The sequence below is a fragment of the Lepisosteus platostomus genome, chromosome 2 (genome assembly GCF_059453375.1).
Source record: "Lepisosteus platostomus isolate fLepPlt1 chromosome 2, fLepPlt1.hap1, whole genome shotgun sequence".
Taxonomy (NCBI): domain Eukaryota; kingdom Metazoa; phylum Chordata; class Actinopteri; order Semionotiformes; family Lepisosteidae; genus Lepisosteus; species Lepisosteus platostomus.
The window spans coordinates 10,989,838-11,012,411 of NC_142612.1; the positions used below are offsets into that span (position 1 = coordinate 10,989,838).

The window sequence follows — 22,574 nt, forward strand, 5'->3', positions numbered from 1 at the left end:
CATCTCCTTTCAGCCTCACTGGCCATATCTCATTTGAATGTGGCTGCACTTAGATTTTGCTTGGGGGCTGTCTCATCAAAGTATCACTGGCTGTAGAAGGCAGCTTGCAGTTGGCATAAAAGATGTGTCAAATTCATGTTGCTCTGCTAATCAGCTTTGCTAAGCCAGATACAGGACAGACTATGTGAAGAAATTTAGAAAATGGCATACAGCATACAGTGTGTATGTGCTGGTGTGTAGCTTCTCAAAGACGTTAAATAAATTCAGTGTTTGGTGAGGTGTTAGTGACCCCTATGGGTAGATATTTGTGAAAACTTGTTTCATCATGACTTTGGATGTGTTTTGAGCTTTTGTTTGTCCTTCCATGATGAACACACACAACTACTCACACAAGAAAATCAGTTGTGCAGACACAAGATAGTGTCCATCCTCAATCTCCGCTCAAAATTCTTAAATGTACATCTTATTATTTTAGAAGGCCAATGCGAGCAGAGAAGCTAGCTTTGTAATCATTTGATATGCATGTGAACAAAAGCGAAAAGAACAACATTGAGAGGTTCCATTTGTGTGAACCTAATATGAACACTTGCCTTTTTCTGTATATGTGTTATTATTAATATCGTTATTGTAAAGTGTTAGGAGGTTTATTTTGCATGCAGGTGATTCATTAATTGAACAGCAGTTCCTATTTTTCTCTCCCAAAGGGAACAGTGGAGAATGCTTCACAGCCTGAAAAAATGGCAGGATGAAAGAGCTAATAAGTTGAATAGTGGGCAGATAATAACTCTGACAGTCGAGATCCCTGCATATGTATACCACCCTGTCTCTGTCAGTAATCCTGGCTTTGGGGAGCTGAAGTTTCCTAAAGATGTATTAGTGTCTTCAACACATGTGCTCTTGTGCACTTATAATCCCTTTCACCAGCTTCTTAGCTGGTTGCTTTGTATTTAAATTTTTTCTCTCTGACCAACTAAATCCCCTTGGATGAAGTGACAGGAGCTTTTCAGCACCCAGAGCTGGGTGACAGCTGGTGGGAAGGCTTTTGAAAGAGTGCAAAGTGTTGCTTGCTAGCTTTCTTCGAGAACAGTGTCAGGCACCAGCTGAGCGATTTGTAAGTTCCCAGTCAGGCCGCAGGCAAAAGCAGAAGCAAGGTAGGAGAAGTGGTATATTAGACTGCGTTACTGAACAACAACAAAAAAATGAAATAAAGAATAAAAGAAAAAGAAAAAATCCATAGTTTTCTGGGTTTGTTTGGATCAGGATGGATAATTTACTTTGTTGTCCATTGTAACATTGTCTTCAGTTTCAGATCATTTTCAAATGCAGCTGTCAGAAAGGGCCTCACTGAAAGGGGTTGTTACCAGGTAAGAACATGGGAATCTTGTGATTTGAAATGACAAGTGACTAGCGAGAAGGTTCCTTACTTACAAAGATCATGTGTCTTCTGCTGAGACTCCATCTATTTCCCACTATGTATCTATCAATCTGCTTAATAAGGAATACTGCTGAAACTCATATGTGCCTGGTTAATTAGCCATAAAATAAAATGGAAACCTGCAAAAGACACAGCTGATTGAAATTATATAACAGGTCAGCTGCTGCAAAAAAAATGTTTAGTATTTGCTGATGTGTAGGAGATATCCACATACCTCCTCCCCAGAAAGCCTTTAAAATGCTAAAGAACTACTTATTTGCCAATTTTAAACTTTATTATTTGAACATAGTGTGACAATCTGTTCTATACAATTTGATATCACATGCAATAGTTAATTGTTTTGTAATGTACATACATTCATAGTCCTCAACTAACAACTTTGCACACTCTCTGTGCAAGGATGTAAAAAAATATACAGTTAAAAAATCAGCCTAAATTCATTTCATGCACCTTTCAGATCTTCTTGAAAATGTACGACTTGTCATTCTTACTGAAAAAACATTGCATCTGTAAGTGTGAACTTCTTTGTTGAGGGTCACATGTTTTGAATACGTAATCTTGTTCACACATACTGTCTGACACAGTTTTACAGATTTTCAGATGCATTTTCTGTTACATCATAAAAGATTGTGTTCACTGCATCCTGGAGCTTATATATTAGCTGTATAGATAGAGCAAAAAGGGTTATATTTTTGTATTATGTTATTGATTTATTATGTGAAATGGCAAGTCAAAGAAAAAGCGGTTATACTGTATATGTGTTGTGCATATACTATTTATACATACAGTATATACACTGTAACTGTAAATCTTCATTGGAATCAGTGTTATTAAAGCAAGTGATATCTTGGGAAAACTGTCCACTGCCACTCATTTAAGCTTGCAAGAAAGAACTGAGGTATACTAATAAATGATTTTGAATCACATTATAAGGAACTTAAAGATATTCTGCTAGATATTCATTGTACATGAAACAACATGAATGCAAACCAAATGGATAAATGTCACAAAATAAAAATGTGCCCCAAATGTATTTATAATAATAATAAAAAACTTTATAAAGGCGTCTATAAAGGTGGCTTCTCAAAGCGCTTTACACAATGACAACAACAATAAATAAAAAGAATACACAAGATAAAACACAATTACAATAAACAGAGGAGACCGTGGATGGCAGAACTTAGAAAAGTAGAAGCAGAGGGGTAAAGAATGGAACCAGTTAAGTAAAGGCTCTTCTAAAGAAGAATGTTTTGAGTCTGGATTTGAAGGTGTTTAGAGAAGGTGACTTCTCTAAACACACCCCTTGGGCAGAAAGTTCCAGAGCTTGGGGGCATAACAGGGGAAGGCCCTGTCAGCCATACAATGTAGACGGGCTTGGGGGACAGTATGGAGACCAGAATTGGAAGAGTGAAAGTTGGGAGGTAGAGCGATAATAGTTCAGACGGGTACTGAGGTGCTAAGCCATGCAGAGCCTTATGGGTGAGCATGAAGATTTTAAAGTCCACACAGAATTTGACAGGAAGCCAGTGCAAGGACTCCAGGATAGGAGTAATGTGATCACTTGTACTAGACCTGGTCAGGATTCTGGCTGCTGAATTCTGGAAATACTACAGTTTGTTCAAAGTAGATTTAGATACCCCAGCAAGTAGAGCATTACAGTAGTTAATTAGAAAGAATGCAAATGTGTTGATCAGCTTTTCAGCCACAGTTAGTGATAACATAGGGCATAGTCTAGCGATATTTCTGAGGTGAAAAAAAGATGTTTTGACAATATGCTGCACATGTGGGTCAAATTTTAAGCCAGAATCACCATTCTTCTTTAAGCAGAAACGTTATAAAAGTCCACACTCCAAAATAACTAGTAATTCACATAAAATAATTGGTTGAAGATTAATTAAAACAGACTATTTCTTTTAAATTTCTCATTTTAGGTATGCTGTTTATGCAATCTTATAGCACAAGGCCTTAAATTGTCTTTACTGAAACCAGGCACTTTGAAGTAAGTGTCACAGCTTTTTCACAGCTTAGTGCAAGCTGTAATTAAAATTACAAGTGCTAATATCTTCGGAGAAAAGATGTCCATTGTTCTTCAGCCATATTACTGAAGATAAAAGACAATACTGAGCATCAAAGGAAATTATCACTCTAAGCATTCATTATTTAAAAGTATATAATATATATATATATATATTGGGATATTGAATAAAAGGTTTAGGAATAATTTTACTTAACCATTAATGATTAACTGTGATCCACTTAGGGTACAGGTGATGAGCTTCATAAAATAAAATAAAAATTAACAGAGAAAAATTATCATATGCCTTGTTTATTAGAAAAAGTATGTTTTCATGCCATTGATACGTTGAAAGCTCAACTAAGTCTACATACTGTTACTCATTATCTGAAGTGTTCTAAGAGAAAGCAGTTTCTAACCTGGCAAAGACCTACAACCGAACAGAGTCCAGAAATGATAGGACACTTTCTGAGAGAATACAACTCATGAAATCCTTGCCAAGATCCACGTCACCCCTCTCCATCTTCGTAATCATTTTCACACTGCCCTGCATGAGAAACACCAGGTCACAACAACCCACACATTTGATGTTCTCATGTGAGAAGGCAGCTAAATGGTCACCTTTTAATGTCAGATCACCACACAGGCATCCAGTGCTCTCAAATTAGTGCATTGATGCAGCAGAATGAGGTCCTGTGAGCAACGCACAAGGTGGACTTGCAAATGGGGGAGCCAAGCTGGCTTTTGTGAAGAAGCAGAGGTTTTGAGCAGACTACTCTGATGGATGTCAGTGAGTGTGATGTGTGATGATGTATCATGGTCTGAACATGGGTATCTAGCTGCTACAGAACTCCATTTGTAGTGATTGATGGCAATCTGACTGCACAGTGCTGCATCAGTTGAGTCCTAGGACCTGACTTGCAGCCCTCACTGCACACTCAGCCTGACAGGATAGAACATGTCCTCATGGTGTACAGCTGTACAACTTCTTGTGAGATGAGAATGTGTTAAGTGAATAGCTCCGTACATGAGCCTTCCCGAACATTTGTCGGATGGGCTTGGCCAACTGTGCAATGTAGGACTCAGACACCGGTGAACAAGAACAGGCTAGAGAGAAAGAGAAATAAACAGCAAAGCATGCATTGCAGATGTGGAGCTTGCATTGCTTGCAGTAGTGGCCACACATGCTACTACACTGTGTGTTTCATAGTAGTTAACATATAATAATCAGTAATAATAATGAACAACTATGCCATGTTTAATGAAAATGTTAATGCACTTACTTAAAAAAAGAATTTTCCTGGTAACATTGTTTTGCAGTTATAAGTATCTTTTGATACTCAGTATACAGTACATCTAAAATGTCAGTATTTCAGTAACCTATTGATCAACAAAAGTACATTCACCACAGGAACTAAACCATGCACTGTCTTACTGCACACTTAGACTGAATTATCCTAGTTTATGGATATGTTTGATGTATTTCTTATAAACAGTTCTGTGACCTCTCTAGTAGTGGACAAATTAACCAGGATTACTTGACAAGCCATAGACTGAGCATCTAAAACAAGTTTGGACATAATCCTATGAAATCCCAAATGTACTGCATATAGAAAAAGGAAAGTAGGTTTAAAAGATAATACTAAAATATTAAATTCCAGTAATAGAGTTAGAATACTGAAATCCTTTGAAACATGCAGAGAGTGACTAATAGAACATCAGTACCAAATCAATTCTTTCAGAGCATGTCGAAAAATATGTTGTCTGACAATACACTGAAGAAAAAAAATGTGTACAGTACATTGCATTTGTCACTGAGAAAATCCTCAGGAAGATCAATTTCTGGCAACCGATGACAAAACTAATGTTTTTCAGCTGGAATGAGTTATGGAGTGCAACTCCATTTATTGTTAATGTTTTTATTCAGCTGTATAAGGCAACTGTTCCAACTGTCATGAGGAAAAAACTGCAGGAATTTGTCAGCTAGGCCAACCAAGAACAAACATAAAAAGGGTATGAAATCTATGGTGATGTCTGTCTGAAATATACTGAACAAGTGTGGGAGAAAGAAAGCTATTGGGTTTTGCTGGAGTACTGTATATTCTCCTTCTCACAATTATGTCATTATCCTATCACTTATCCATGTTTATTTTCAAAGACACAAACCTTATAATAAAACGATCAGTAATGACAGGTAACTAAAATCTATTACTTAATTTCATCCATCAACTAAGTGATGACAAAAGGGAGGTTTTGACCATGCTGTCCTCCTTCAAAGTCATAAAACTGCCACAGCAGTAAACCAAAACTATGAATTGGAAGAAAAAGCCCCATTAGACAGTAACACCCTCTACTGCACTGAAAATCACACAACACATTTCATGCACCCTCAGAATGTTTAAAATGGCTTTACTCACTTTTTATTTGACACCAAGGCTGGCATAACGTACATTTTGTTAAATATAAAAAGCTAATAAATGTAACATTGTAAAAGAGGTCATGCAGCTTAACATGCTTGTCAAATAAAAAGGCATGTTTTGATACAACAGCATTATTAAGATGGACCATGAGACATGTCTGTATATTAGATGCTATAGCCCAGCATGACTAGTTTTCCATGCTCACTGAAAACTATCTACAGAAACACCTTCTGCTTCCTGATATGAATCTGCCTTTACTTAGTTTCAATTTCTGTCCTCTGGCCTTTGCTTGGAATAGTGCCTGAGAATAGCTGAATCATTTACGTTCACATTTCTGGAGACCTTGGTTAAATAAGGAAGAAGACAATTTGGTTTATTGCTTTTTGCAAAAGGCATATTTTTCAATTTAACTCTAAATACTGTTATCATTCTAGTTGTAGCACTTGTACTTTCCTGACTGTATTAATGATGAAAAGAAGTAACAAAGGATTGCCAACGTTTTTTGGTTGATAAATATTTCTTTTATGGTGATATGAAGGACAATTTCTAGTGACCTTATGCATGGACTGGCTATATCTTGTATGACTTCAACAAAACTATGTCTTCTCTTCTGTTTTTCAAACTCGTTTGATGTTTTGTCCTCACAGTTGACAGAGTAATACTGTTATTACCTGATTAATGGGATGAGCAATGAATGAGTTTGTAAATCTACACATTACATATTATGTACAAGTACAGAAGTCCATAATTATTTTATTCTATCTACAAAAACACATTGATTCAGAAAAGAAACTTCTATCTACCTCTTACAATTAAAATCTTACATCAGTCCAGCCCAATCCTATGCTTCTTTCCTCCAGCTGTACCCTACCAAAGGCCCTCACTTCAAGACACACTATCCACCAGTGAAAAAGGATCAGGCTTTCCATTTGTCTTTTGAAGACATTCCATTCAAACAGGAGCTGCCTCCTTCTATGTCCAATGCAGTATTCCAGACCTCAAGGTCAGAGTACTCAGCAGCTGGTCTTCAGAAGCATGTTTTATTTAAATACTATGCATTTCTAAAACTTTGCACCTACTGTATGTTGTCTGGATTGGCATTTTGGAGGGCTAGACTGCCATGATCTACATGAATAGGCATTCAGCATCGGAAATCACCCTACGGCGTTTTTTTCTAGAAATGGGTATGACAACAAAGGTTTGGAAAGTTTAAAGGAAAGATCTGGAGAAGGACAAACCACCTGATCCAACCAAGCACTTCTTCATCGTCCTTATAAATAAAAGACATCAGGTTTTCCTTCCTGACCTATTCAATTCTACTTATCCTGAGATAAGTGGAATTAATCCATTCATCAGGGTAACCTTATTTCTGAGATCTTAATTTACATCAGTTTTAAAGTCATTTAAAAAAGTATTCTCATTAAAGTGACTAATAAGTCACATAAAGGTCCCTTTTTAACAGTTTTGGACACAATTTGATCTAAGAACATAGGAAGGGTTAAAAACATGTGGTCATTCACCCCATGTTGGCCGTGGGTGACAGTAGATTGAATTTATCCAAGGACATCACCAAGATATTCCCTGAAAGAAGCAAGGGTCTTGATTTCAACAACATGGATAGGTAGCTTGTGGACCCCAAAAACAAAAGAAAGTACACCCCATTCTCAATTATAAATTAAATTAGGTTGATATCAAAGCCAGTGAGTCTTTTAGATATCTGAGTCATGTCCCTTCTGTTCCAGATGCTGGCAGCTATGGCCTGGGTGCCACTCTGCTTCAAGACAAGGGAGACAAGCTGAAACTCATGAGGCTAATGGGGCTGCAGAAAGAACGTGCAGCAGGCAAAATGGATTGTAAGGCAACCAGACCCACAACTTGCTTCAATGTCTCCTTTCAGTGTCACGCACAGCTCGTGACAGGCCGACAGATCAGGACAACCATCCCAACAGGGGAAGCAAAGCTGCTTCCCAAATATATCCGCCACAAGAAGGTGAAAGAGAAGAATGAAAAGGCAAATTATGATTACATATTCTTCTATAATCGGAGTCTTACTGGAATTGCAGCCCAGGCAGTGTGTCAAACACAAGCTAGATGGTGAGAAAAGCTGGAAGACACACTTGTAGTGGTTGTTGCTAAGCCTCCGGAGCCCAGATCCTTCCCTGTGCAAACTGACAATGCCATAATAACCCAAAGGAATAAAGGGCACCTCCAGCTTTTGCCATAGCCAACGGAGTAGCAAGGGATGAAACACAACAACAATGTGTGAGTTGCAGAGCCCAGCACAGAAAAAGATTTCCAAGTGAAGCCCATGGATGGGACAGCTGCTCCTCCTTCAAAAACAGACTAGCCAATCACACCTTGAACAACCTTAAAGAGAACCACTGTAGGAAGAGTGGTCAAACCTGCAGTGAGATTCAGAGACAATGTTACACACGAACAGCAACTGTGCAAAGGGCAGAATAATCTCCTGGGCAGTCTACCCAGCAGTCCTAGTTAATACATGCTCGCTGTATCACCTGCAAGTACACAGCCACCACCACACTCATTCAAGGCCCCTCAGGACAATTCCGGATCACCCAGACAGCATCTTGTACCTCCAGCAACCTTATTTACTGTATCTCTTGCAGTAAATGCCCAGCCATCTACATTGGGGAAACAGGAAGGAGACTCGGAGACCGCTTCAGAGAACACGTCAGGGCTGTGAAGATTAAAGATCTCTCCAAGCCCATTGTTTCTCATTTCACCTCTGACGGCCACGACCACTCTAATCTCTCCGTCTGTGTTCTCAAAGACGGTTTTCCGAACTCATACATCAGAAAGACCACCGAAACTAAAATTATTCTGCAACTAGGATCACACATTCTCCCTTCCCTTAACGACAGATTACTGTTCTTTTAAATTTTCTCCATTCATTGGAAGTTTCGTTTCACACCTCTCTGCACCCATTCTGACTTCACACCTCTTGATTGGCCTCTCTTTCTGTCCCCTGCTCCCGCCTCTCACTCCTCCTCCCTCTCAACCTTTGTTCTCCCGCTACTTTACCTTTGCCTACTGCCCTGTCTCTCTCACACCTGAAGAAGGCTCCACGGCCGAAACGTTGTGTTCTCTTTCTTCTTTTTTTCAGCATGGAATAAACCTATTACTTGTTCCTTTGCAGCCTACGCATGCTGACGCAGCTACCCACCTGAACTACTAGTTAATACATGTGAAGTGTTGGAGTTGGAAAAGTATGTTAATTTGCAATATTTAGCATAAGAGTTAAAAGTTGTGTTTTGTTCAAACAACAGAAGGAATATTATGTTAAATGTATATTGTATGTCAAAAAGGTGGGAAGATGTGGTGATATGCAATTGTAATTGGGTAGGAGTTGGTAATTGGGTAGGAGAATGGAAGTGACATGGAAAACGCAAAGTGAAACAACTTTGTGCTGCCTCTTCAGTTCTAAATAAAACCTTGTTGAAAACCCATTGACAGCGTGGCTCCACATCATGACAAGTCCTGCTTTCTATTTTTTATAAATGCTATTTCACTTTTTATTTATTTCACCTAATTATTTCACTTTTGGTTTATTTTTGAATTGCTGGTCCATTCTGAAAACCTTTGATTGGTTGGAGAAAACCATTACACACAGTACTTCGTTCAGGAAATAACAGATTCCTTTCTCCACAAATATCTGAAATGAAATACTTTATGATGACTTTTTCACTATCACTTTTTTTTCTACAATCCCTTTTAATCGTCTTTGCTCTTCTGCATTTACAGCATTCCACTGTGACTCCAGAAGCACTCGACTCCCATTTGTGTCACAAATTGTTTATGCTGTACTTTTTAAATCATTATTAATTATAACAAGTAGCACAGCAATTTTTGTTAACTGTCACTGATGTCCCTTGACAACTCGAACTCGAACTCAAACTGCTACGTTCCAGTTCCTGAAACAGTATAAAGAGTAAAATCATTTCAAAGAGAACCTGACAGTAACATGGTTTTCACACAAAGATTATTATCTGCCATTTCACTTAGTCTTATTGGCTAACCAAATAAATTAAATTTCATACATATATGTTATTTTAAAAAGTCCTGGTCTCTGTTAAGTATGAAGACATTTCTCAAGAAAATGAGGTATCGTATAACATTGAGAATCATTGGTTAAAATAATAATGAATGAACAATACAAGACAATATAAATATACCAATATGTGAGTGGATTCAGTGACATTAAATTAATTAAAAATAATTTTATTTGGGTGTATTGGGTATTGTTTTCATGTTCCATAATTATGTACATTTAATTGTATGGTCAGGCACCTCTTGTCCAGTAAAATCTGAAGGCCAGAGACAAACACTGGTCCCCATGGCGATTTTCCAATCAAGAAAGATTTAGCATTCTCCAGAGAGACCCAAACTGGCCCCCAGTGCTCAATTTAGACTCATGCCTAGGCAGAGTTGACCCCAGACAGTAATTGAACTCATGACCTTCCAATTCTCCTGCCGGCCATGTAAACCTCTGTGCAATTCAGTTATTGCTAAAAGAAAAATGTGTCCCAGACACCAAAGGAAAAAAAAAAAGCTTCCGTTTTGCAAAGCAAAAATATAAAGTCAAGACTTTCCCCTTTTTCTAAAAAAAAAAACCTTTTCCTAGAAGCAATGCATTACCATTCAATTAATTTCACCTAATACCTTTTTTTCACAGACACAGGCACTGGCTTACTTTTACTTTTTTCATAAAGGAGCCTCACCTCTGCATAGAAATTCAGGAACAGAAGCTCCAGGCACCAAAGACTGGAGCAGTTACCACTTCAAGGAGATGGTGAGAGAGGAAGTGAAGGCTCAGGGAGGTTTACTTTGTATTGGTGACAGTTATTTTCAAAAGAAAATGCTTCATGGGATATTTCTCACCTCTGTATTTGTAGAAAGCATACAGAGCATATCATTGCTTTACAAATTCATAAGGCTCAACCACGGCTCTCCTAAACAATTGAACATAAAAGAGTTCCACTATCGTGCTTGTTTTTTATTTAAATGTAATAAAGTTTTTCTTTTACTGGTTGTCTCCTGATAAATCCCTTGTATTACTGCAGACAAACGTATGCTATTGACTCGACAAAGCACCATATGTAATGCCAACGTAAACAATAATAAGAAAAAACAAATTATAAGAGGAAAATGTATGAATTGGAGAAAAAATGACAGATTTTCAACAATTTCAAACATTAAAATGTTTTTTCTAATAATGTTTTTAATTTAGTTTTTTCTAAGATGATGACAATGGCTTATAGTATACACAATGGCTCACATATACAGTACATAAAATAGGAAGAAAAATACGAAGAAAAGTATTAAATCAGTGTTTTTCTGCTGCAGTGCTTGGGGCTTCTGTTGAGTCTGAGGGAAGTGGAATGAGATGTAAGTGTATAGAATTGTTTTTCAGATGTTTCTGTCTAGCCCACATCTAATTTCATTCTTTATTCTTCCATTGCTATATTTGATTAATTATTTTTCTTTCAACACAGTTTAACACACATAAAGTTGTCTGCTTCCTGGGGATTTTACTTGTCATATCTCAGATTGGCACCACTGGAAGGGCACTGGTATTTTGTGGGGAAGCAATTAGTTTCCTGTGCTTTGCACCCTCATTGTCTTGAATCCTTTCACAGCCTTGACACCCTAACATATCCCCTGACTTCCACATCTTGTAAATTACCTGGAAATCTGTTTATTGTCAGCCATGAGCAATAGAACATACAGAAGCTGACAAGTCACTCATCCATTCCTTTTTTCTCCTGTGCTGGAGAAATGTTAAACAACAATAAAAGGAATAACTACTGAGAAGGATCTGGAACTTTTTTGTCTTTTTAAACAGAATTTACGTTGTTCTGCAACTTATAAATTATAATCTTTGATTGCACGGTCAGCACAAGTTCTTTCTGTTTGATCAGCACATCTATGCTGTGTTACCTTAGAGCTTAGCAAAGAGGTTTTTTTTTATTTTAAATCTCCCATCCCCAGAGAAGAATGAACAATGCAACAATGTGCATAAATGCTTTTTGAAATTCTTACACCCCCTTAAATTGGGGAACCAATATATTTTATTGAATTTTAAAGAGTGATCAAATTATAATGTGCTTTAGTAGACTGAAGGTCAGTCAAACAAGTCTTATGTTCCCTGTACTCTGGCAGCACTATTGATGAAGACCTCAGGAAAAAGAATACAGGAGCCCAAGACACTTTGATGGCCTTTTCTCTGTGTAATTATACTTACTCTTGATAACACTAAAGACATGCCTTATTGGTACTGGCATAGACTGCTTTCCTTTTCACCGGGAGATGGATTGTTTCTGTTGGCCTTGATGGCCTTCAAATTATCTGAGCACGGTAAAGAGAGCAGAGTGAATTTTATTTTAACTCATTTTATTTCTAAATTTATTTCACAGTAGCTAGAAGGCGATGACTGCCCCAGTAGTCACGGCAATTGTTATCTGCAGGACTTGATTACGTTTAGGCCTGGTCTCTCATTTTGAGCAAGACACAGTTAATGGGGAGAGAAATGAAAAGTGCATTGAGTCAGAGTGTGTTTGTGGTAATTTGTGACACCTTCACTTTATTCTCTCTGTTGTTTATTCCTTTCCTTTTCGGTACTGGTTCTGGGGAAGAAAAGAAGGAGATAAGCAAATACAGAGAAAGACTGTTAGGGTTGTTAAAGGTAATGAATCTATATCTCTATCGCTCTTGCCATTGTTGGCAATAATTGGAGCAGTGTTCATCTATAGTGTAAAATGCCAGTGAAGCCCATTTAACAAAACACCTCTCTTTCTGTTATTTTACAACACATTTTTCTTTGACAGCATTAGTTATTTTCACTGAGTGTTCCTGCAATGTAAATTATGATCCATTATATAGGTTACAGAAGAAGCCTTGTGAAAAAGAAGTGATATGAAAGTGACAAGATTATGCTGATTAAAATGAGAGAAGGAAACCATTCACAAGGAATCAATGGAAAGACTACATTTCACAGTCATAAATAATACTGATTTGAGTCAATATTTAGGAACAAAATGAAAAATCAGTTAAATATTTCCTTTAACAGTATTTTGTTTTTCTTTTTATATCATACTGTATGTCCTTTTAATGATTTGATGTAGAAATCAAGAGTTTTAGCTGTTAGCGCATGTAAGTAAAACCAATACAAACCAAGACAGTTTGAAATCTACAAAAAGATACTGAATCAAAGTTTTTTTTTTGTTTTACCTTTGTTTGCATTAACAGGAAATCTCCCCTTCAGATTTTTTGATATCACATAGTTTTTGTTTTCACCATAATGTAACTGTGGTTTCACTTTTATCTGTTTTCCTAGATTCACAGTCTATTGGTTCAGTATGTTTTATTGAAAAGAGGCAAAAGATTGCTTTTTTGATAGGTATTTCTTGTCTCATTATAACTGCTTGCCTACCGAAAAATATGTTAGCAGTTACTTGCAATAAATAAGCTGTGCACTTCCAAGTCTTTATTAGCGCTACATAATGAATCTTGTAAAAAGGCTTATGCTTATACTTGAATAAAATTTAAAAACAAGCCATTAACAATATTAAAAATATTAAATGTACATACAGTAGGTTGGAAAAGAAACTGTCCAGGAAATCAAAAGAAAGTGTTAGTGTTTCTTTAGTCCAATACTACAAAAGATAATAAGAGAGAATTTACATCTCATGAAGCGATGCAGTGACTGAAAATATACGGTTTAGGTATTATGAGAGGCCATAGATCTAACCATGCAGGACTTTAGAGTGCTAAAGTGGCAGTAAGATCAATTCTAAGAAACGCTCTTCTAGAGTGCATTCTAATCGCCATCCATAAGACCAGGCTAACCCAAATTTTTAATGTTTGCCTTGACTGGCAAAACGCCAGAGATTGTACTGGGGAGTTGTATCAACATGCACACTGAAAAGGAACAAGAACAGTTTAATTCCAGACAGAAAAGTAAAAAAATTTTCATCCTTCTTTTCATCAGCAAGTTTGTTACTTTTAAGATTTTCCCTTAATACAAAAAAGAAAGATTCATATTTGACTGTGCATCTTTTACCAGGTCAACAAATACAGTAAATGTCATTGACACTCAATTAGAGGCTGTGTTGAAATCTTCATATACTGCATAATAGGGTTGTTTGTGCAGCACTCTTAATATCGGAAGTCAATTCTCTGGTTGAAGACTATTCCATTAATGACCTCTACAAACCTGTAGAGTTATTGGTGCTTTTTAGTGTGCTGGAACCCTTCTAGTTCAATAAGCATTATAAGCATGGGAAACAGCAGGGAAGCAGCAGGTTCAATGTGTGATGGACGTTTATTATTTACATGAAAATATATTCCACTCCAGAGGGTGAGAGACTAAAGGAGTCTTACAAGAAGAAGAAATATAAATTCAATCTATAAGGGGATCTGCTTCTAGATATGAATAAGAACTTCAGGAAGGTTATGGATGTAAAAGTATTATTTGACTTCTCTGTGTCACGATTGTAATCCCTCCCCCTTAAGGTCGCTCCGGCTCGTTCACTTTTTAGTTGATTTTGTGCACCTGCTCCCCGTTCCTGCCTCCCTACAAAAGCCAGGCGCTCACTCTGTTCCGGGCAACGTTCGCCCTATGTCCGCGGCTCGGGTGGCATTCGCCTCCTTGTTTCCAGTACCAGCCGAGTCCGGGACCTGGAGCGCCTGGTTCTGTCCCCCTTTTTCCCCCCTTCACCAGATCTGGTTTTTAACTTTGTCATGTCTGTCTACAAACCCTTTCCGGATTAAAAAAGCTCTGGCTTTTAACTTTGTTTTGTTCGTCTTGGATTTATCACCCGGCTCTGGACCTTTGGTTGCACTGGACTTCCCTTTGGACTCCCTTTTGGACTGTTCACCTGGACCACGCCCCCCGGAGCACCTTCGTCACGCCCCCCCTAGTTCCTCTACCAGCCCAATTCCTCATCTCCCCCCTGTGTGTGTTCACTCCCTTCCGGATTGTGTCGTCTGCATAGGGTCCTGGAAGAACACTTCTTAACACTCTGCTCCTATAGTTTCTAGCTCAAAATAATTTTCTTGCTATTACTGTACACTAGGAAATATCAGGTTGCCATTTAAGTAGTGTATTTGTGTTTTTGGTTATCACTTAAAACCATTTTTAGTCAGTTTGAGATGTCCTCAAAACCCTCTTTTCAGTCAGTAATTAATCTAAGAAAATTCCACTTTCTTAGATAAAATGTTGTTTCTAGCCATATGTTATGCATCCCTTTTTTTTACATGGTTTCCATGTTATTTCTTGCTTTCATGATGTAACTGTTTGTTGTTTTACTTTTGTGGATGTGGTAGATTCTGATTACTCTTATGTACTGATTCTACCAAGGGCGTTTCAATAAGGTAACAAGACCTCCCACAGGTGGTAGAATTGTTATAATGATGTAACACCATTTTTTAAATCAACATGAGCCAACCTGAACACACAACTGTAGTGAGCCCGAATTGTTATGCTAGTCATCAATTCAAAAATGGTCGATCTTATACAAACGTGGTCATGGTTGCTCCCGTGATTATATTTCTGCATGCAAAGGTAATGACACTGATTGAAATTAATCCCCATTTCATGAAGGTACATAGATCTCATAATATGCCATGTGAACAGGTGTGGTGCAAAATATTTAATAATGGCAGGACAGACTGTGTAGGCCCTATTCTCAACCGGGGTAATCCCAAAAGTTTGCATGAGCAAACCCCACAATCTTGCATATTTCCAAATTCCAATGGCTTAAAAAGTTAAAAACCATTGAAAATTCAGGAGGCATTATTGTATGTCTTTTCAGCTTTTTACAAGAAAACAGAACTCAAAATCTCCCTACAACCCCCTCAATATGTTCTTTATACTCCAAAAACAAAGAAAACCCAGTGTGGCTATTTACAGAAATTAGAGGCTTTGTAGCATATATGTCAGTATTCATGCCTCAACCTTCAGATAAAGACTAAACAGGAATGGTTTTCATGAGAGGGTATTCAGGAAGAAACCAATCTTTTTAAAAAAGAAGTTCAGGTGGGTAGCTGCGTCAGCATGCGTAGGCTGCAAAGGAACAAGTAATAGGTTTATTCCATGCTGAAAAAAAGAAGAAAGAGAACACAACGTTTCGGCCGTGGAGCCTTCTTCACTGTTCTTTTTAAAAAAGAACAGTGTTCTTTTTTAAAAAAGAACACTGTTCAAGTCTGCGAAAGATCCCATAGAAAATCCACAAGATTATTGGAATAAAGTTATTTGGACAGATGAGTCAAAAGTTGAACTTTTAGGTCACAAACAGAAACATTTTTGTGGGGATAAATCTAGAAGGGACAAGAAAGGAACAAGTTTATTTATGGTTTATTCCATGCAGAAAAGAGAAGTAAAGAAATATAGTGTACAACGTTTCGGCTGTGGGGCCTTCGTCAGGTGTGAGAGAGAGGGTAAAATCAGCAGTTGATAAAGCATGGGAGAACAAAAGCCGGGAATGGAGAGGAGGCGGGAGCAGGAGAGAAGCAGAATCGACACTCAGGTGGGGTGAAGTTGAGTGATGTGAAGAGAGGTTAAGAGGTACAGGAAACGAGTCTGTCGTTGACAGAAGGATGAAGGTCTGATCCTAGTTTCAGGATAATTTGGGTTTCTGATGTCTTTCTGCAATAGGAGGTCTGAAACCCCTTTTTGAGAATGCAGATGGAGAGATTAGTGTGATGGCTGTATGAGGTGAAATGCGTAGTAAAGTCCCTATGTGGATCGTATGATCTGGAAGTGGCTGGAGAAGGACAATTGAGAAGACATGGTGAGGAATGAAGGGGATGATGAACAGGGGGCAGTGCCGACAGTGATCCAGGTGCATGGGGGGAGAGCAGGCGAACAAGTCCAAATGGGAAGCTAGGGCACAGTCCAGGGTCCAGGAGACGGGAGATCCATCCAGACAAACATGGGGAAGAGGGATCCAGGAAGAGAAAAGGTTAAAACCATAACGGAGCAAGGCGCTCTGAGCCCCATACTTAGATGTTCAGGATGCCTGGGGAAAAGGCTTTGCCCAAGGGCTCCTCCTGAGCCCGGTGGATAGGCGGGCCTTTTCATACGTCCGTCTTTCAATACTGAGCCTAGAATAGCAGAGACGCCAGGCTTAAATAGTAAAAAAGGTAACGGGACAAAGGTGTAGGAACTTAAATTAACCGGAAGAACAAAAAAGGTAAGAGCGCCCTCTAGAGGAGGGAAGACAATAGTGACAGAAACTATGGGCTTGGAGAGATCTTTGATCCTCATAGCCCACACATGTTCCCTGAAACGGCCTCTCAGTCTTCCTTCTGGTTCACAATGTAGATAGCTTGGCTTTTCCTGCAAGAGATGCAGTAAATAAGGTTGCTGGAGGTACAAGATTTCATCTGAGTGATCCAGAATTGTCCAAAGAAGCCTTGAATATGCGTGGCATTGGATATGTATTTACAGGTGATGCAGCGAGTTCTGTTGCAGGGGAAAGTGCCTGCTGTAAAGATGGGGAAGTTGTCATTAATGGTCCTGGGGATAGAAAGGGTGTTAGAATGGTAGGGAAGCACCAATGGAATGCAGTTGTAAGGCTGGAAGCTTCTAAATGAAAGTGATTAATCTATTATTCAGTGATCTAAGATAAAGAAACTATGTTTCTGTATTTGAGCAACATTAATTTTACTTTAGGAAAAGTTGCTTCATAATAAGTATTTTGGTATAACTGCATTTTAAATTAAAATAATTAGGAAGACATATTATTCACAGGCTTATGAACTGGACTTTTGTTAAGTATAGAACTTTGTTATACTTAAAAAAGTTTCAATTTAGCTTTTAAACTTGCTCAGAGAGACAAAGAAGACCTGTTACAAACATTAAATATTGTCTTCAGAAAATCCTTTAAAATAGAGTAAACTGAATTGGAGGAACTCTTCGTGTCTTTTTCAAGGTCTCAGATCCTAAAAAGAACTAGTCTTGCATTTAATAGGTGTTAAGGTTTAGGCAATCAGCCTAAATCACCTTAACTACAGCCTATTTAACTCTTCTTACTTTGTCAAGAAAATGTGGTCAGTCAGAGTATGAAAAAGTTCATGATTATTCTTAATGGTTCATTAATTTGTTGAAATGCAGTGGTTTAGATCATTAAACGAAAGGAATGTTATGACTAATAACAGCTAACAATATACATGTAAATCAATGAGTGTATGTTGTATATTTATATACAGTAGTATATATACTATTATATATACCGTAGCTAAAACAACATTAATTCAGGCCATACTACTGATTTCTGAACTAGAGAGGGAGTGTAGTCTGTTAAAGCAATCACAGCTGTTTCTTTATTAACAGATTTCCTCTATCAACATAACACATTTTCCTTTACTTAATTAGCTTAACCTATACCTCACACACAGAGAATGTAAAAACAAATGTATCACTGGCTATACAGAATTACCTAAAACCTAAAATCAAAAGCAAAATTACAGATCTTAAATTTGCACAATCGAAGCGGAAAGACTATTCTAACAGACATACTGCTAGGGAAGGTGTGCGCTCAATTGCTAAAATTTGTTTTCTACAAATTACCAAGATGCATTTTCATAAGTCTTTTTTAAAATGAAGAAAATCTCAGATAACAGGAAAACAGTAGAAATAGTTAATTCAATATATACTCTATGCAAAATTCTGTTTCCTTTTGTGAAATTTCCTGATGAGAATTGTCTTTGAGAGTACTGTCATTTTATGTCTTGATGCCATTTTCTATCATCTTTGCACATTTATGTATTCATCAAAACCAATTTAAGGAATATCTTTTAATCATTCTTAAACATTTATTAATATTAAAAACTTTTTTTTCCATGTAAATGCAAAGCCCATCTATAGTTCATGTTAAATTGGGCTTCCAGCAGTTAGGAAAAACATTAGATTTCTATTTTAATTCACTGTACAAAGGTTACTTAGAAATTAGCAGTACACTGCTGTCCATTGATTGTCATGCCACTGACTTAAATAGATACATTTAATTTTAGTTCCTACAGAGTAGTACCTTTATAAATGCCTACGTTGGTTACAGGATACCTGAAAACCACTTTTGTCACTATATGCCATTATATTATCAAATTATTGTACAGTACAAGATGCTTGAGAGTCACAACACTTTTTCTGTAACTGTATAAGAGCAGCAGGCACTTTTAATAAGTTATGCATGCCCCATACCCTTTAATTTACTGTTGCTGATAGCTCAACCACAACTTGCAACCCCGTTCAACAAAATGTTAATGCACTGAAAAACCTTCCCTTCACTTTATACAGGTTTATGAGGCTGGTAAACTGGTATTAACTCATTATACATGACTATAATTACTTGTAATTACCTTAAGAATATTTGAAAAATTAAAAAATGTGAAGTAACACCCACACATCATTACTTGTGTGCCTAGAATATATTATTTTACAGGCAGACAGGAAGAGCTTCTAGTCACTAAAGATTCTGTGATATCATGCAAATGCGTAGACCAGTGAAAGAGCAGCTCAAAGATGTTCAATTTGAACCTTGTAGGTTTACAAGGCTCTAGAACATCTCTAATTCATAATAATGGTTCCAGGGTTATGTGCACAGTCTAGGAATACAACTAAAAGAACTAGCTTGTTGTGAAGTGTTTCACCCTACTATCCCCCACTAGCCATAAACGAAGCAGAACATTGACACATTCTTTGAAGGTGCTAAGGAGTATTTGATTGATGTAACATACAGTATAGTGTCCCACAACATCAAATTCCTCGATTTCAAGCAAAGTAACTCTGGATGACCAATGTTATAACTCCTTCACTAATTGTAACATCCACACTTCATTTTGTGTGATTGCAATACAGTATAATCTGCTCCTGTTGCTTACTTGGCATGCAAACAGCCCTACTCTTAATATTCCTTTTTTTTTTTCTTTCTTTGGTGTCCATATTGGGCAGATTGTCAATATTAACACTACTTCAAGGTTAAAAAAATATTTGTGATATTTCTATCCCTAAATACACATTTTGTTGCATGCAGGCTCAAGTAATGAACATCCTACTGTCATGACATATGGCAAACACTCTTCATAACAACTTAGATTCAAAAATAAAATATTACTAATTCTGAATACACTCATTTGAATTGGCACCTCTGCAGTTGACCAGAAAGTATGTTCATATTTGTGTAATGCTTAAAAGTAATTTTGGAAAGTTAAATGTGAATTTATTATATTAAATAATTCCCCCATTACAGGTGAATTTTGTGAATCAATCTTTTTTTGACTTCAGCATTAATTAATGCAAAGGTTTATACATTTGATTTCCCTGCATGAGGAAACTGCATTGTATTCATGTGCCAGTTTTACCATTTGTTCTGTATATTCATCAGTATTGAAATTCATATCCATAGAAAAAAAAATTAATTCTTTCATGGATTGTAAGCCTTTATTACTACATTTATTCCTTAGAACTGCTACAAGCATGAGAGAACCAACAGCGAAAAGGAAACCACAGGAAACCACTCATTTTCATTTTGTTTAGAACTCTACTGTATGAAAATCCATGCACCCATCCACTTTCTAACCGTTTCTTCCAATTTAGGGTCACAGCAGAGCCAGGGCCTTTCCCAGCAACCCACAGGTACAAAGCAGGATACACCCTGGATGGGACACCATTCCATTGCAGGGCAGATACACAGACATGCACACACTCCCACCAGTGCCGATTTTCCCAGAAGCCACAAGTATGTCTTTGGACTTTGGGAGGAAACTAGAGTACCCAGAGGAAACACACAGATACTGTAGCACCCCAGTTCAGGGATTGAAACCAGGGCACCTGTGCTGCAGGATAGCAATGCTAACCACTGCTCCACCATTCTATCCCCGTGTTAAAATCATGAAAGTTAATTCAAATTGATATACTTTCTTCGAGTAGTTCAAGTAGGTGGCTGCGTCAGAATGCGTATGCTGCAAATGAACAAGGTTTATTCCATGCTGAAAAGAGAAGAAAAGCAACACAATGTTTCAGCTGTGAAGCCTTCTTCTGGTGTTATATTTTCCACTATATCTTCTACGACTCTTCTGTTTCTAGACATAAACCTATCCATTAACCATCCACGACTCTCTGCGTCAGCCTATTACAAACCCGCAGATTCACACAGCTATCCCAACTCATTTTACCCCAAACATACTAAAAACTCTCTCCCCTTTTCACAGTTCCTCAGGCTATGATTACTTTGCAGTGATGACGTGGATTTCCAAAACCAAGCACTCAAAATGCACTCTTTTTTCATCAACAGAAGATACCCCACCCATTTTATCGACAAGGTCCTCACCTGAGCCAAAAACAGCCCCCGGGTTATCAACCCAATCAGGAACGCCTGGCCTCACAACCTCATTCCTTTGGTGCTTCCCTACCATACTTTCTATCCCCAGGACCATTAACGACAACTTTTCCATCTTATAGGATGATCCCTCCATCAGTATCCTTTTTTCTGACAACCCCATCTCACATCACCAACAACCTCATCTACGAAACCAAGACACCTGAAGAAGGCTCCACAGCCGAAACGTTGTGTTTCTTTTCAGCAGGGAATAAACCTTTGTTTAAATTCCCCATTAAGCCCCATTCAAGCTTTTGTGATGGCATAAATGTTAAATTTGGACAACATATATTTAAACAGAGAATGGAGAAGGGTATATATGGCATAGTATTTACAGGCACCAATACAAAATTATATTCCTATGGCTAGCGTTCCTTGGATGTCACACCCTCTTTCTAGTCAATATGAATTTGTCTCTGCCAGAATATTCTACATTACCTCTGGCATATTATTTCCTCCTTTATGGAGGCCGTTGTAAATTTAGTACTGACAATTTCTGTGACTTTGTTCATTTTCTATAATTTGTACCCGTAAGACACTTCTTCCCTTACTGATATTTTGATATTGTAATAACGTATTATTAACATTACATACATTTAGTTGACTGTGGTTCGTTAACCTTTGGTATGAATTTTTCTTGAGCCTCTAATACCATATTTCTGACAGTTCTCTAACATTCATTAGGAACTAGGAGCTATTGTAACTGTTACATTTGCTTTTGTGTTAATTCATGGCATAGAGTAACTGCACAATTTTAAGAGAAGTGAGAATTGCATTTTACAACTAGAAAAAAATATTCTAAACAAAAGCTAAAAGCCTCAGAGAAAGGAGACTGCAGTGTTAAGTATGTTACAGTATGTTTTTCAGAATTTTAAAGGTATTTCTTATTTTAGAAGTCACTAGCTTGCCATTTTAATGGCACAGATTCATTGCATTGCTTATGAAGCTATAAGCTACTGCATATTGAGGCTGCTGTAGATTTACACTGATCTCTGCTGAGAGACTCATACCAGAGCCTCCATAGAAGGGAGATGAACACTCAGTGAGGTGAATTTTAAGCATGAGTGAATTGTGGCAGATGTTGCATAGCAAATAGAATATACAGAATTAGCAAAATATATGAGCAAAATGCATTGACAAAAAGCATCTCTTGTGTTATTGAGTCAGGTCTCTTCACAGAAAATACTTATTTATGTAATTCTCAACAAGCATATAATGAGATTGCCCAGAATCCCAGTGAAAGCCAATGTTCAAATAGCTGAACCTATCCCTACACATAATATACTGTATACACAATATTTGGGTGT

General features: G+C 37.5%; 1 protein-coding gene across 1 annotated transcript; it reads left to right on the forward strand.

The window, feature by feature from the left end:
- The first annotated feature begins 717 nt into the window (after positions 1-717).
- On the forward strand, positions 718-8,366 carry LOC148675906 (uncharacterized). Its single transcript, XM_088644211.1, has 3 exons — positions 718-870; positions 1,088-1,151; positions 7,612-8,366. Exons 1-3 carry the CDS (start codon positions 718-720, stop codon positions 7,965-7,967), a joined length of 573 nt encoding a protein of 190 aa, XP_088500337.1. The 3' UTR covers positions 7,968-8,366.
- Positions 8,367-22,574: the final 14,208 nt, after the last annotated feature.

Excerpts from the sequence above, each read along its gene's own strand:
- LOC148675906 (XM_088644211.1), top strand. The coding sequence starts at position 718 with ATGCTTCACAGCCTGAAAAAATGGCAGGATGAAAGAGCTAATAAGTTG. Across the intron at positions 871-1,087 it reads AGCTGAAGTTTCCTAAAGAT|TGTCAGGCACCAGCTGAGCG; the intron begins GTATTAGTGTCT and ends CTTCGAGAACAG. Across the intron at positions 1,152-7,611 it reads CAGGCAAAAGCAGAAGCAAG|ATGCTGGCAGCTATGGCCTG; the intron begins GTAGGAGAAGTG and ends CTTCTGTTCCAG.